Consider the following 16,155-nt stretch of genomic DNA (forward strand, 5'->3'; position numbering starts at 1 on the left):
AGTCCACCTAGCCAGCATATTTTTGGACTGTGGGAGGAAACCGGAGTACCTGGAGAAAACCTGTATGAACACAGGGAGAACATGGAAACTCCACACAGACAGACCAGAGGCCAGAATCAAACCCAGGATCCTAGAGTTGTGAGGCAGCAAAGCTAAACACCACGCCACCTTGCTGCCCTAAAGTAATATATTGTGAAAAAAAATTGTATTACACGCCTCTTTCACGGCACCAGTACATTACATGCACACCCATATCTTTTTCAATGCTAATATCAATAATACTGAGGACATTTTATTTCATTTCCTACTTTTTTGATATGTGAAAAAATACAGCAAGATGGTAGTTGAAATAATGTTAATTTTAGTATAAATTAAAAGTAGAGTCACAGAGCAGATATTATATAGCACATATATGGTCACAGTTCCTAGGTGGAAACAGCATAAGCCTGAATGAAAGCATTCTGCATTGGCTGGCTGTACATGCTTGATTTTACTGTATTATTTAAGAAATTAATTTTCTCCAAAATATATATGACGAAACAGAAGGTGCCCACTTGAAGACCCCAGAGATGTACCCTACTTAACTCTATCCAGACGGTTGTCATGCTGATGCACTGGGGAGAATGCACTGTGGTTGATCCCCAGAGCCAGCAACACAGCCGTTGTGTGTGCTGATGCGCTGGGGAGGCAAAATAAGCTGATCCCTGGAGCCAGCATTACACTTCATCCATCAACACCAGGCAGAAGGATATCTACATCATCAGATGGAAAGAAACGCAAATGGATGGAGATGCAGATGGATCACAAAAGTTTACTGTAAAGCTACGTCTTAGTTGGTGCTTATCTTGGCGAGAGCCAAGTTCAAATCAGCATAAAGTTTTAACATCTACTCTCATGTATTGGAAATAATTATATTAAGGGGCTTAACTAGGGAGTTGTGCCCTCAGAAGCTTTTGATTAACATTGCAGTCATTAACTGACACTGCATTATAATACAATATTATAACTCTTTTGATAGTGTTCTTGTGTAGTAAAAATACATTGACAGAACAATAAGAACCATACAACTTTTTCAAGTAAATGTAACTTTACTACCAAGCATGCTTTAAAAGTAAAAGTATTTGCATGTTAGACTGGAAAGAAAAAAAAAAAGTATGTAGCATCATGTTTAGATTTTGAAGTTGTTTGATTTTATTTTACATTTCTGACAAATCTCTTTCCAAAAAATGTTTTTTTTTTTCTCCAATAGCATGTCTTTGAACATCTGGTCAAGAGATTGCTCCCCAGGGCTTCTAGCTTCTAGTTTATCAAACAGATCAGCATTCACTTTACACACATCATCACCTCTTACCTTAAAAAAAAATCAGAACAGAAAAATAACCCATCTTAAAATACACATTATTTACTAAAGATTTTAACAATAGTATAGTACTGTAATTTTGGAGCAAATTAAACTATGACGATATGGACATACATCTAGTAAGGGGCTGGAGACTACAGTTCCTCTCATTAAAATGTGTACATCTATATATTTAATGGTAAATGTCATCAATCATTTATAATTACTGACTAATGCCATATAGCCTACACTGCATTAGTTATCTTGACATAAAGATCAGACAACCTCAACACAGACAAGTTCTATTGTACTAATTATATTTATGGATACCTTTTTAAGTTCTGGACCACTGATCTTGACTGTTGCATTTTCCTCATCAGATTCGCCAGAGGAAAATCTTGCTGGCCTCTTTTTGTACTCTCTTCATCTTCTTTCTCAGTAGGATTTTCCATGTGGCTTCAGATGAGATTCAGTTTCTATCCATTCTTTCTTTTTTATCTACCTTAGATCATCTGTAGAAATCAAAAGTGAAATAAAAATATATATATATATATATATATATATATATATATATATATACATATATATATATATATACATACATATATGTATATACACACATAAAAAACAACGCATATCGACCGATCACAGTAATTTTGATCCTATCTTATTAATAGAACCTACAAAAACTCCTTTTTCTCCACTCTTTCACTCATTCCTTCAAAATGACAGTTGGCAATCTGTCATATTGGATTCGTTTACGTAGGTAAACGCTTGCCTGTAAGCTGCCCAGAGCTGCGTTGTCCTCCGACGCTGTAGGTCTGAGGGGCTACACGGTGAGTCTGCAGTGTGGAAAAAAAGCGGTCGGCTGACGTCACACGCTTCGGAGGACAGCGTGTGTTCATCTTCGCTGCTCCCGAGTCAGCACGGGAGTGGTAGCGGTGAGCTGAGCCTACAAATAATTGGATATGCCAAAGTGGGAGAAAATAATAAAATAATTGGCGATTACTAAATAAAAAAAAATAAAAAAAGTTGTGCAGATTTTACACTAGAACATAAAGTCCTTGATTTCCTTAACTACAACTATAAGTTGGCTAGAAAATATCTCGTCTCTGTGTTACTGCTGGTGTAGGGTTAAAGAAGAATTTTACCTGCGTCTGTTAAATGGGTTGCATGCTGCGTAGCCCACCCCCCACATTGTATTTTTGCACCATAGAATTAATAACAATATCAATAAAGTGCATTTACACTTTGTTTATCCCACCTATGCTTAAATCAAATAAGATAATTTAATATTGTTACATTGTTTGCGCTTTGATAACGCTTTGGTTCGATGAATAAAAAAATCTTGAAATAATCTACATGCAATTTGGTTACTAGATCTCATTAATATTATACTTACAACAGTAAACCCAATTTACTAGTTAGGTATCAGGGTAATTTATTAGAGGTAGTGTGTCACAGGGAGCTTAATAAGAAGTTTGGTAGAATATTGCAGATTGAAACAATAAGGTCACATTAAACAGTGGAATTAGTTGAGGGTGGATTGAGCTCCGATGATTCATCCCTTGCTTTCCAGACTATGAAGTGGGGGAGAAATACCAGAGATACACATAATTAATTAATGCAATTTTCAGTAATGAGATTTATTTATTTATTTATTTTTGTGTGTTTTGGAAAATACTTAGCTTAATTTTTTTTGTGGCTGGGGTGTCCAGACGATATGAACTGCCTGGATTTAATTCAAGGATACTGGGTAGAAGCAAGGTGAACTACTGTAGGTACTGAGAAGCACATCATTGTCTAAGAAATTATTAAGTAAAGTTGTTCACCCCCAAAAGAGCAACGTGTTACAGATTTAAAATGTCATTGTTATCTTAATGAATGTATTATTCTTGTAGTTCAAAATTACTTCATAAATCATTTTCCAGTTTTGATGACAAACAGAAAACGATACATAAAGCGAGAGAATATACTAGTTCATCTATTATACTATTTACCCACGTGTGGCAATGTTGCCCGCCCCTTTGTGTATTTCAATGTTATATGCTGCGTGTTGTGTGTTAATGTTGGTGTATAATCATTGGTACACAGGATATAAATGGGTCTGTGGAACACGAGTTGTTTAAAATGTATATTTGTATTTAGGCACAAGGATTGCACAGCACTTCACGTGCAGGTAAAATGTAATAATATGTGAGCACAGGGAATTGCACTTTTATTAATTCAAGTGCAGTTGTACCAAGACTCCAGTTGAATGATTAATTAGCAATCGAGTCTCGGTACAGCTGCATAAAAGCAGCATGTTTTCACTCACTCGGGGTTGTGTGTTCAGTGAGTGGAGAATGGGATTGGAGACGGAGGTAATAATCAAAGTAATAGTTAAAATATCAGCTCACCGTGTTTGTCTATGTAGTCCGTTTTGTTTGTCTGTTTATTTTGGCAAAAGTGCCGTGTCCTGTGTTTTTGTTTGTCTTTACAACCTTTTATTTTCTGTCTGTTCATTATTAAATGCTGAGCGACACCAATCGCTCAGCTCCACCCAACTCCACCTCTCTGTTGTTTATTTCATGGTTCCTGTTTCTTGTCTGACGTCACCCACTACAGCCGTCTTTGTGACACCACACCAGGTTGCTCTCTAAAAGTCCACTGGCCCCAGCAAAAGACAGACATATGAGAAACTTGTTATAACAAACTTTATAAGGTTAAAATTATATTATCCAGTCTTACTGATAATCAGACTGTTACCTAGAAGGTTATTTTTCATTGAGGTCAAGGATTCTATTTAGTTTATAAGTACTGTATAACAAAAACAACTTAGCACATGCATTGAACAAACTTAAAACTCTACATCTGATTAAATCACAGCAAACCAAAAACGATTTGATATCGGACTGTCCTATTTTTAACAACACATTGCCTGGATGGCCCCAGGGAATTTATGAATGGTGTCACAACAAACAACAATGTAGACACAAAAAAAAAAAAAAAAAAAAATGTTGAAAGAAGACATAAAAGATAAGGGGGTTTGATTAGTACATATAATTGTAGTTAATGGTGGATGTTGTAAAATTGGAACATGATATTTGATAGATGATTTTAATTATACTATATTTTGAATACAAAGTAATTGGTATTTGTCACAGTGGTTCACAGGTTCTCACGTTGTCAGGGGATGGTTTCTGTTTCCAGCAGGTGGAGATTTGAAAAAGCATTGCATTAAATGCTTGTCACTCATTATCTGGTTTGACCTTGGGCGTTTTATTGTCTTCCTCTTTTATCAATTCACACTGTTCACTGTATTACTTAGAATTTTATTTTGTGTGTGTGTGTGTGTGTGTGTGTGTGTGTGTGTGTGTGTGTGTGTGTATATATAGTATCTATTAGCATACATGTCTACTGGGAGCTGATGCCATTAACACTTTCAGTCAGTCACTTGCAATTTTAATGCAAAATAAACTGCAATGTGACAGCCTCACAGACTGCTGCTATTGCCGATTCACACAAGACACATTTCTCAGCTTGTACAGTGGGACAAGCAGGCTCCGCCTCCAAGGCAATGGTCTATGAGGTTGCAACATCTACAGATGATGCTCTGTTAAGTGAAATGCTACTGAAGCCGGTCCCATACACAGAAGTGTGCAGCCTCAGACAGACAAGGTAAATTACAGCACAGGAACTAAATGACCTCAGCAAGGATCCACGTGTTGGTACAGTTGTAGTCTTCTGTTTTTTACAGCACTACCTGAGAATATAAATAGTCATATATAGATATTCTATATATATATATATATATATATCTATATATATATATATATATATATATATATCTGGACACCAGGTCTTAAGGAATTCCAATAGGTCCAAGGATTTGGCTTTTTTTAAGACCAATCTAAACCCATGACACGTGCCCCAAGTGGGGGACTGCAGGCTGCATTGAGAACTAAGGCTTAAGTTTTCTGTCATAGACCATTGTCCAAAGAGGTGTTATCTGCAAGGAATATCTTCAAAAATGAGTGGCTGTAGAAAACGCTGTAAGCGGGAAATATTCAAATTTGCCCAATACCTCTTCAGGCTTATCACGGGCACGCTTCACACAGGTAAAGTGCTCTTAACTTAATGCTGTCTTACTGCAATTACTTATTGCTTTGAAAGGTCATGTTCCTTCCTTTTTGTTTTTTTTTTAATCTAAATTAAAAGGAGTCTTCATGTTCTTAGTAAGCAAATTCTAAAGTATTGTATTTTTTAAAAGTGGTCATTAATGTGCCCTTTCTTTATAAGGTGATATCTGAGCATATGGTTCAAATTTAAAGAGTCAGACAGATTACATGCACGCTATTAACTGTATGAAGATGAAACAAGCTATTTGCTTTATCTTTCACACTAGTTATTGTTAATGCATGTATCACCAGGGTCAGACTACTAACTTGTTTTGTAGGGAATTGATACACTGCATCATCTAGTTACAATGGATGTGGGCTTTCACTTTAACTGAAGGATTTACTGAAATGTTGCATAGCGAGTGAAATGGTAAACAACAGGTACTGTACACAGTCGAAGAGACGTGGTAAATATGATATTGACGCTTTCATCAAAATGTAAAGAATTTGTGTTTGATAAGTTTCAAGATAATTGAGGGTTATGGTGTTTTTCAACGTGTCATGATAGGAAAAAGGTCATTCACAGTTATATAGTGGGTGAAAATACATAAATGCCTGTGGTCAAAGCAGATAAAACCTGCAGTTTGTAAAAAAAAAAAAAAAGGAAAGAAAATAAATATTTTTATGTAATAAATGAAACCTTGTTGGAAAATGGATTATTGGAAAATGGATTTATTGGTTAATAACTTCAAACTATTCGTATATATATATATATAATATATCGATATATATATATATATATATATATATATATATATATATATATATATATATATATATATATATATTTATGTTCATTCGTTTACACTAGACTGTATACATCATTAATGTATTCATTACCGACCAACAAATGGCTATTTTTTTTTGATACATCTTAAAACTTTGTAGAATGTAAATGACATACATTACTGTCATTTTATAGCAGATAAAATCTAAACTAAACTTAGCAGATAAAATCTAAACTTCTTGTCTCTAGCGGTAAAGATTACTGGCTTCACCCCAAAAAAAAAAAAAAATTCTCATCAAGGAATTGAAATAGTTGAAAATGACAGAATTGGCAAAATGTATGTATGTATGTATGTATGTATGTATGTATGTGGGTATTATTATTATTATTATTATTATTATTATTATTATTATTTATTATAGCTGTTGTTGTTTTAAGCATTTGAAAGAAATAAACCTGCAAAACAAAAACGATGCAAATGGATGCATCTTTTCAAAAGGATCTTATAGTTAAGCAAATCATGTGTCGGTGAACTTAAAAATTGCACAGAACTAAATTAGTCTGGTTGCTGTAAATATATTTCTAAGTTTGCCTGGGCAGTATAATATGAAAATCAGTATGTACTTGAATATTCCTGAAAAGATCTTTCTTTTGTACTCTGTGACAAAAAAGAAAAATGCTCTAGCCATCCTTTTAGAATTGCTTCACCTCCGTTGTCATGGAATTTAAACAACGTGCCATTTTCAAGGTCTGATATTTTCAAGGTCACACTATTATTTTAATTATCACAGTTTGGTCTGAACTCCTGCACCTATGTTATATTGGATTGTACAGTAATAAAACATTACTGTTGTTATTCATTTCCATACCAACTGAGGGAAATTGGTAGACACTAGTACTGTAGTTCTCTCTCAGGCCTGCAGCATTAATATAACTTTATGTAGTGTTTTAACAGTTTACATAGTATCTTCTATGTTGGAATCAAAATTGTAAAAAGTACTTGAGTGGTTTAGGCATGCTTTATGAACAATGAACTTTGTTTAGTATCAAAACGTTATTTTCTTCAAAACTTTCTCAGCTGTCAGACTGGTGATTCTTACTGACAGATTCTGGATATCCTCTTATTCCCCTCTGTTCCATGTACAGTGTTTTAGAATGTGTGGAAATGTTTGCTCTCATGATTCACTGTTCTCAAAATGTATCATTTTAACACTGACATTTGATTGGGGCTACTCAACAGGTAAGACTTTTCATGTACTGGTGGTGTATAGTGCTGATAGAAATTCACATTGCACCAAAATAAGAAGGAAAGGGAAAGAAAAGATACCACCATTTAAGTGACTAAACAAATCAAAATACCAGGAGAGAATAGACAAAAGAACAGAAGAATAGCTCAATCAATGACAGATACTGGAACTCTATCAGAACATCCTTGGCTGAGAAATGACTGAGTTTACTCATCAGAAAAGAAAAATCCAGTTTAGACTGTGTGCATAAGGCTCAGGCAGGACATTATTACTTGAGACACAGGAAGTGTGTTTATAGTGCTTTATAGTCATACACAGTATCAGTGATTTTGTAACATGTCATTTTAGGTGCTCTCAGGCGATATTGAAATGGCTAGTTCATAGGCTGGCCACTGTTGGCTATGAAGTGAGAGAATGGTTTAGAGCATCCCTCTATTTGGAAGAAAGTGCAAAGGATAATGGTCTTAACTGCATTTTTCCTGAAACTGACAGCTCCTTAAACTCCAAATGGTCATTAGCACATCTTGGAAAAACATTTCCAATAAAGATTTCCTGAAAACCACAAACATTTAATTTAGTGTCTTGTTTGTGTCTGTATAGTTTCTTATTAGTTTTGGACTTGGTGTTTTTTTTTTTTTTATATTATTTACAATTTGGTGTGAAATGCTTTAAAAAGATGGTGTTCATTTATATCCTGATTGTATTATACAGTTTTTTTTTTTTTTTATCATCTCTGTGAATTTGTCCTGGCCCTTCAAAAGTACTGTACAGGGTAAAATCATATTTCTCCTGCGATTTTCAAAGTTACTATAATTAAGAGTGAGGTAACGGACTGTCTTAGACAGGAGTGGTCTCTATAGCATATATCACTTCAACTTTGTAGGTATTATGGTAAAATTACCAAAAGGAACCCCAAACAAACAAAACAAAACAAAAAAAAATTGATAATGCTGATTCACTTATTAAATTCAAGCTTGATGTCACAGCAAATTCAGTGTAGTTCCATTGTGTAATGAAAACATTTAAATATTAAAAAGTAATAAAAACCTTTAAAAAAAAACAACACTGGTTAGTATCAAATTAACTAATACCAAATGATGTATATGTTTACTTAAAAGACAAACAGAATTGATGTTATATCAGGGTAATTTATTATGCTGTCATTAAAACCTGTCTGCACAGATTCCTGCTTCACAATGCTTTCCCTTTTTTAATGTATCCTACCAACAAATGATTCTCTCCCAGAAATCTGCTGCAAGCAAAGTCTGTTTGTGGTTTCTGATCAAAATGGATGCCTTTGGAGTATTCACCTCAGCTGCCACTGTATTCTAGAGATACAGTGTAATACTTTTCCAATTTCTTAGTAGAGAAACACAAATAATTGGCACCACTACCATCTTATTTTACTTGAAAACTTCTGTCACTCATTTTTGTTTTCCATTGCTTCTTTGTTGTTTCCTATCTTTTATTTCCATGTTGTGCTTGTGAAGTAATTACATGAGATTGTAGTTATTTACATTAATAACTACATCCCTTAGTCAACCTGAAGAGGTGAGCTCCACTTGCAAGTGATAAAATGGAGCAGTGTAGAAAAAAAAAAAAAAAACTAAATACATGCTATCCACCTTTAAGAGACAGATTCAGCCATGATTGCTGTATGGCTTTATAAGTCAGTATGTTATGTGTCAAAGTGGCATGGGCAATGGTTGCTTAAGATGCACTGATCTGGTAGTAAAAATAAACAATAACTATAGGATGCATCAAGTCTATGTGAAGATTAGCTTTCTGAGTAGATAAAACTTTAGATGAAGTCTAGGATGTTTAACTAGGGAGAGAGACTGTTTTCTAAGTGCACTGTTAGGTTATTTAAGATTAGTACTAAGTGGGGTGTGTGAAACATCTAAAAGAAGAATAAACTTTCTTTATATGTGTCACAAAGACGGCTGGAGTGGGTGACGTTAGATCAGAAACAGGAACCAGGAAATAAATGACAAAGAGGAGGAGTTGGGTGGAGCTGAGCGATTGGTACTGCTCGGCATTTAATAAATGAACAGACAGAAAAAAAAGGTTGCAAGACAAAAAACACAGGGCATGGCACATTCGCCAAAACAAAGAGATGAAACAAAATGGACTAACACTAAACAAACACGGTGAGCTGATATTTTTAACTATTATACCTCCGTCTCCAATCCTGTTCTCCACTCACCGAACACACAACCCCAAGTGAGTGAAAACATGCTGTTTTTATGCAGCTGTACTGAGACTCGATTGCTAATCAATCATTCAATTGGAGTCGCGGTACAACTGCATGTGAATTAATAAAGTGCAATTCCCCGTGCTCACATATTATTACTTTTTACTTGCACGTGAAGTGCTGTGCAATCCTCGTGCCTAAATACAACATACAACACAAAATAGACACAGGGCGGGCACTTTGCCACAACATGACATCTCTTACTTGGCAAACTGATGTACTGGTATTTGGCTTCTGTATCTTTGTGTATTTTTTGTTGTGATCATAGTGTGAAGTTCCTCTTTTATGTAGTGTCTTGAATGTGCCATTATTTTAATATATCATTATAAAAGAGGTGTGGGAATATGCACTGACAGAGTGAGAAACACTAGATGTTGCAGGTGCAAATGGTGCACAGGCACCCATGTATTTGCAGTGTTTTGCAACTCAGGTTGTAGTTAACAGTAGCCTCCACTGGGGTTGCAGCAATGGTATGGCACCACAGGCAAAAAAAGCGTGAATGAAAATAGATAGAAAAAGGCAAGAAATAAATTAAAAAGTGGGGGGAAAAAACAAAACTACGAAACAAAAGTTTGCCAACAAGCGGCCGAGTGCTGCCCCACTATAAGGGAGGTCCCCTCCATATAATGTGTTGGGATTAAAATCCCCTAAACTAAACCCTAGTCTTTTAACTGAAAGAGAGACTCTGGTATATACTTGTTGGCTGCCGCTATCATAGCACAAGTGCTCACAAAATAATGCAAACTCGTGTGCCTAGACTGTCAGGCTCTGGCTCATTAAAGGGTTTGTCAGTGTCTGTCTTTATTGCAAGGCGCTCTCCCAGGACACACCTATCGGCTGGTTAGGAATTCGCAGCCCGAAAGTCCTGCCTGCCATTCCCTGTAGTCAAGCACAGCAGTTGGTGTGTCTTAGGCAGAGCACCTGGCTCTCTTTTAAACTAATAACAAAACAGCAAATAAAAACAACAATGAAATACAGATCCTACTATATACAATGCTCACAATCATAATATCCTGTTTCTTACAGGTGTGAGTCAGATGATCAGTAAATTGTTTATATAGGACATAATGACAATACATATTTGTTCCAAATCCAATGTTGATGATAACCCCAAAGGTATTTTCCAAACTTTTCTGTCAGGGACTGACAGCATCAGACCTTTACAAAAAAAACAAAATTTTACAGCAACATTCTTTAAGTACTGAGAGCAAGAAAGCTTAGGAAGCATTTAGATATGGGCTGCCAGCAGCATTTTTACTAATACCCGTATAAAAGAAGTCAGGAGCATGCCTGTCAGTAATACTAAACTAATATAACAAAACTCCAGAGCCAGAAAGCATTTGTGCTTCATTCCTGATAAAGACAAGACACAAAGAACCGTATGGGTCAATGTCACAAAGACAGCCAGAGTGGGTGACGTCCGACCAGAAGCAGGAAATAAACAACAAGAGAGATGGAGTTTGGTGGAGCTGAGCGAATGGCTTCGCTCAGCATTTAATGAGTGAACAGAACAGACAGAATATAAAAGGTTTTAACATACAAAAACACAGGACACGGCACATTCGCCAAAACAAAAGACAAACAAAGCAGACTATACAGACAAACACAGTGAGCTGATTTAATGATTATTATTATTCGTCTTCTTCTTCTTATTACCTCTGTCTCCAATCCCGTTCTCCACTCACTGAACACACAACCCCAAGTGGTTGAAAACATGTTGCTTTTATGCAGCTGTACCGAGACTCGATTGCTAATCAATCATTCAATTGGAGTCTCGGTACAACTGCACGTGAATTAATAAAGTGCAATTCCCCGTGCTCACATATTATTACTTTTTACTTGCACGTGAAGTCCTGTGCAATCCTCGTGCCTAAATACAAATATACATTTTTACACTCATGTTACACAGACCTGTTTATATCCTGTGTACCAATGACTATACACCAACATTAAAACACAACACATAGCACAAAATATACACAGGGGCAGGCACTTTGCCACAGTCAACCACAGATCTTTATAGAGGCATTATCAGTTCATTATTTCGTTTCTATACTGAGTAACCAGCACACAATTGCATAGCTACTATACGTTACCTTTGGGTAATACTAAATTGCTAAGTGCATTGTTGAATTATTATTTAGTTTTCATAATTAATTCAAATATGTGATTAGAAAAAAGTGTCTGCAAGCAACTGATATATTACAATGTACAGGACAGCTGTCCTTGGGTTTTTGTTGAAAAAATGACACAGTATAGAGGATACATATAGGATCTTGTGATGTTATATTTTTTACCAGTGAGGGACGGTCTAATAACTAAAAGGCTTTTTCTCACAAGTGGGGCAAAGTCTGATTAATCACTAAGACCCATTATACAGTATATCCTATTAGGCCACTTTTATTAGTTTATTGGTTTGATGGATTATGTTTTAAAAGCTAAGCAGTGCTGTAGAAATGTTTGAAATAAGAGGTTGAAATGTGATTCCAAGTTATAATTCTGTGTAAACCACACAGGTCTAGGTGAACCATGCAGGTTCTCCAAAAACACAACAACCTTAACAACATAACTAAGAAATGGAGACACCAAAGCAAAATTTGAAATGGATTTAAACTTGTCCTAGACAGAACTTTGACTCAAGAAACTCTAAAGGTTACATTTCTGAAATGCAACAATTTCATCTGATTTCCGCGACAAAAGTGTGTGGTTGCTGTTATCGTAACAGGATTTATAGTGCCTTATGCTCACATCAGCTGTGAACAGTACAGATTGTTTACAGCTGGCAATGCCATTGTGATGACACTATATTCTAATTTATTTACTTGGATTTGAGAGCCACTGGCTCTATGGTTCAGTGGACATGTCGAGAATGTTTGGAAAGGTCTTATAATTCATAAACTGTTTTGTTGCAGCCATCTTGTGTACCAGTTTCTGTTTTAACATTTGCAAGTCACCATTTTCAATAATGGAATCATAAATAAAACCAGTTGCTGCCACATCGTAATTATAAGACCATTCATTTACCTTTTCCAGTTTGGTAACTAAACAGATACTGCTGTTACCCCAATACGAATTGTCAGATGCCTTTTGTTGTTATTTCTACACTGTTGCTTTTGCAAAATCCTCTGGTGATTTTAATGTAATGGTGTCATCTTGAAATTCAGTTTTTTTTTGGTGTTATTTAGCTAAGATTTAGATGTGACTTGAATCCAGTGCGTGTGTGCTTTTTTTTCCAACGAGTGGGTGACCTATTTTTGGGTAACCTGATGGACTACAGCCATAAGAATAAACATCAAGCAAAAACAGGCCTTGTACTGCCAAAAATCAGATTGGACTGTGATTTTATGCTATTTAGAAAAACAATTTATAGAATGAGATCACAGTGGCCTGGGATAACCAAATATCTCAACAGTAAGAAAAGAAAATAGAAAAACTCACACCAAACCATAGCTCTCTTCTACAGTATACCCAGCATTAGTCACCTCTTATTGGGTGCAATTAGCCTGTGAGCGTGCAAAGATGTATACACTGATGTGACCCATCTTTATATCCAACTCCTTTTGTTTGTTGATCAGCAAATACCAGCTCAAGTTGCAGCTGTCCTCTGAAAGAATATGGACTCCACTCCTATGCACTGAGCCAAATACTAAATGTTTCATGTAAGAGGGTAGATTATGTGTCTCTTAAGAAAATATACCGGTTCCAGTTCACTGGACAAGGCTTACAGTTGAACTTTAAAGTTTGTTTAGCTTCTGTAGGGAGTATTTCAAAGCAAATAAAAAAAACAAGAGTTAACGATTTATGGAATCATTTTCCAAAAACTGAATTAATAACAAATAAAAAAAAAAAAAAAAAAAAAAAAATATTGCAAGCATTGACAACAAGACATAAGTAGTGCAATTTCTGACAAATGTCATCCTTTTTTTCTTCTAAATTGCAGAATAAGGAGAACATTGTCATTAGGTAAGATGCTGGGGCATTACTTTGATTCAGACAGTATATTGACTGAATGTGACATTTTTATTAGGTTACAGTATCTTTCTACCTTTGTGTCAATATTTGATCTTAGTAAAATGTACCGAATAATGTTATGAATGTTATGCAAGGCACAAATACGGAGCATTCCAAATTAATGTATTCCTCTGGGTGTTTTTTCATTTGTCAGTCAACATTTCCTGGATGTTATCATGCATTGGTTGATTAGGTGATGTGAGCCAACTTTGAAGTTTTATAGGTTTTTGATCATAGCATTAATGTAGTGCAATGTTTTTTTTTTTCAACTTTCAACTTGATTGAGGGACTCAGCCTGTAGAGGGTAATATAATCTCTCAAATCATTTTGTGAATTGCCATGCTTCATTGAGTTTCAGATTTTTATTCCTGTCAGACAGAATGACATTTTCTTGGACGCGAGTATGGTAATGTGCCCATCAGTAGTTTCAGATACACTGTGAAACGTATCCACCTCTGCTGTGATTCAAATGAATGATCCATGGGGTGCAGAGCTAGTTTCTCTGGCACATTTTTACAAAATTGCCAAAGGTTTTGTTTTTCTGTGGAAAAGAAAAAAAACTTGTAAGATATTATGTGTGATACGTTTAACTCTGTGTTGTTCAACAAAGGAATGACTAAGGCCTAAATTAAATCAAAACTATGGGGCTACCATAGACATTATACAGTGTTGCATAAACATTTCTATTATAATTGTTTTGTAAACTGAATACTACACAAACGTACACGGAGTTCTGGATTAATCCCACTCACAAGACTAGCTGTAAACAACCCTGTTTACCCAGATACATCTCCTTGGTTATTTAGCCAATCGCCTTCCTGGACATAAATTCATGAACATTTATGTAGTATCTATTTGTCTGTTAAAATTCTAAAGAATATGTTGTGTTCCTTTCATGAATAGCTGTACTGTATAAAATATATTTGTTTTGGCAATGTCCAGGTTGCACTGTTCCTACTAATTGCTATGATAATAACCAATGCAGGTGAAGAACAGCAGTGCAGTCAATCAGATTCAGCCTGTCTCAGAAATCAAAAGGATAATAATGTGACCTGTCAACAATAACATTTTACCATCTTTCAAATTCATCCACCGTCTTTTTCTGCCTTGCTGTTTGGGTTCACTTGTGGCAGGTCATCTGGTTCAGCCAGTGTCACTGTGGTTATTTATTACATAATGAGGTAGCAGGTTAAACTTAAAAGGCAATGTTAAAATAAATTGTTAAATTGACAGATGACCAATGAATGAGTTAACTCCAGTTTGCTCCAAAGGGACTACATGCAACTCATTTGCATTTCGATAGTTATCAAATGCCAATGAGTTAAATCGTTTTTTAAATATATATTTGTGTATAAACCCAAACCTTTAGACAATCAATCATAAATTCTGAAAAAAGCATTAGCTGAAATGTTTTCTACTTGAATTATTGTATCATTTTTTTTTTCGAAGGAGATATTCTTACTTGAATCAAAAACTTTATCATTATATTCAGCAAGCAATAAATCAGATTCCAATACTATATATTTACAACGAACAACTTACAGTAAGCCATATTAACTAACAAAATAATCCACTCACTTTTATATGGTATTCCTGAATCTGATCTAGTAGCCCGACAAATTGCTACAGTCATATTAAAATGCTAGAGACACTGCAGCATCTGTTGCTGCAATGCATCTCAATACCTGTTTAATTCAAATGTATTAAAAAGATAAGGTAAGTGAACCTGCTCTTATAGGAAGATTAGTTTTCAAGCTGTTTTTGATTATAATCATCTTTAATGTTTTATAATACTTATTAACCTGTCTTTGATAGGAAAACTGATTTTACTTAGATGGCAATAAGCTATAGACTGTTTTCTGACTGTTGTCATGTGTCTGTATTGGTAATTACTTTATTACAAAATGTGGCTCATCTAAATCAATGCGCTAAATTTTATATATTACTGATACATTTTTAGAAATGGTGCCCTTTATGCAGCACATTGGGAACAAAATTATATTAAATTTAGTGTGTCTAATGTTATCCTCATTTTTCTCCCTAGTTTAGAATGTCCAATTGAGGTCTCTCACCATGGCAATCCCTGCGAAAGCTTAAGGGCACAGTGTGTCATTAGCTGTCCTCCAAATTGCCTCTTAACATCCAGGAGCTCTACATCTGGGGGTAGATGCAAGGATACAAGCAAAGTGATTTGCGGTTTCAAAACTCCCAGCCGGTGTAAAGTCTGATTTTATCGGCCGCTAAAAATGTGGCGTATGTAAAGAATAGCGTTCACCTGACGTTCTGCACCTGCTATCAAGTTTGCACTTTGCCATCAGTTATCCATTACAATTATATTTAAACTCATAGAAAAGAAGAAAATAGCATGGAATTGGGTGGAATCTAAGCAGACATTATAATGTGATGTAAGGATTTTG

At 35.3% G+C, this 16,155-nt stretch overlaps 1 protein-coding gene across 3 annotated transcripts in view; it reads left to right on the top strand.

The window, feature by feature from the left end:
* The window catches only part of LOC121324353 (Kv channel-interacting protein 4), a 357,785-nt gene that overhangs the window by 116,074 nt on the left and 225,556 nt on the right, over positions 1–16,155 (top strand). Inside the window, exon 1 of one of the 3 annotated variants that reach the window (XM_041266098.1) lies at positions 5,267–5,439. The exons of the other annotated variants lie outside the window; for them this stretch is intronic. Within the exon in view, the coding sequence (XP_041122032.1) occupies positions 5,352–5,439 (88 nt within the window). The 5' untranslated portion in view covers positions 5,267–5,351. Of the gene's footprint in view, positions 1–5,266; positions 5,440–16,155 lie in introns of those variants that run through there. 3 annotated transcript variants of the gene reach the window in all.

The sequence above is a fragment of the Polyodon spathula genome, chromosome 1, assembly GCF_017654505.1.
Source record: "Polyodon spathula isolate WHYD16114869_AA chromosome 1, ASM1765450v1, whole genome shotgun sequence".
NCBI classification, from domain to species: Eukaryota; Metazoa; Chordata; class Actinopteri; order Acipenseriformes; family Polyodontidae; genus Polyodon; species Polyodon spathula.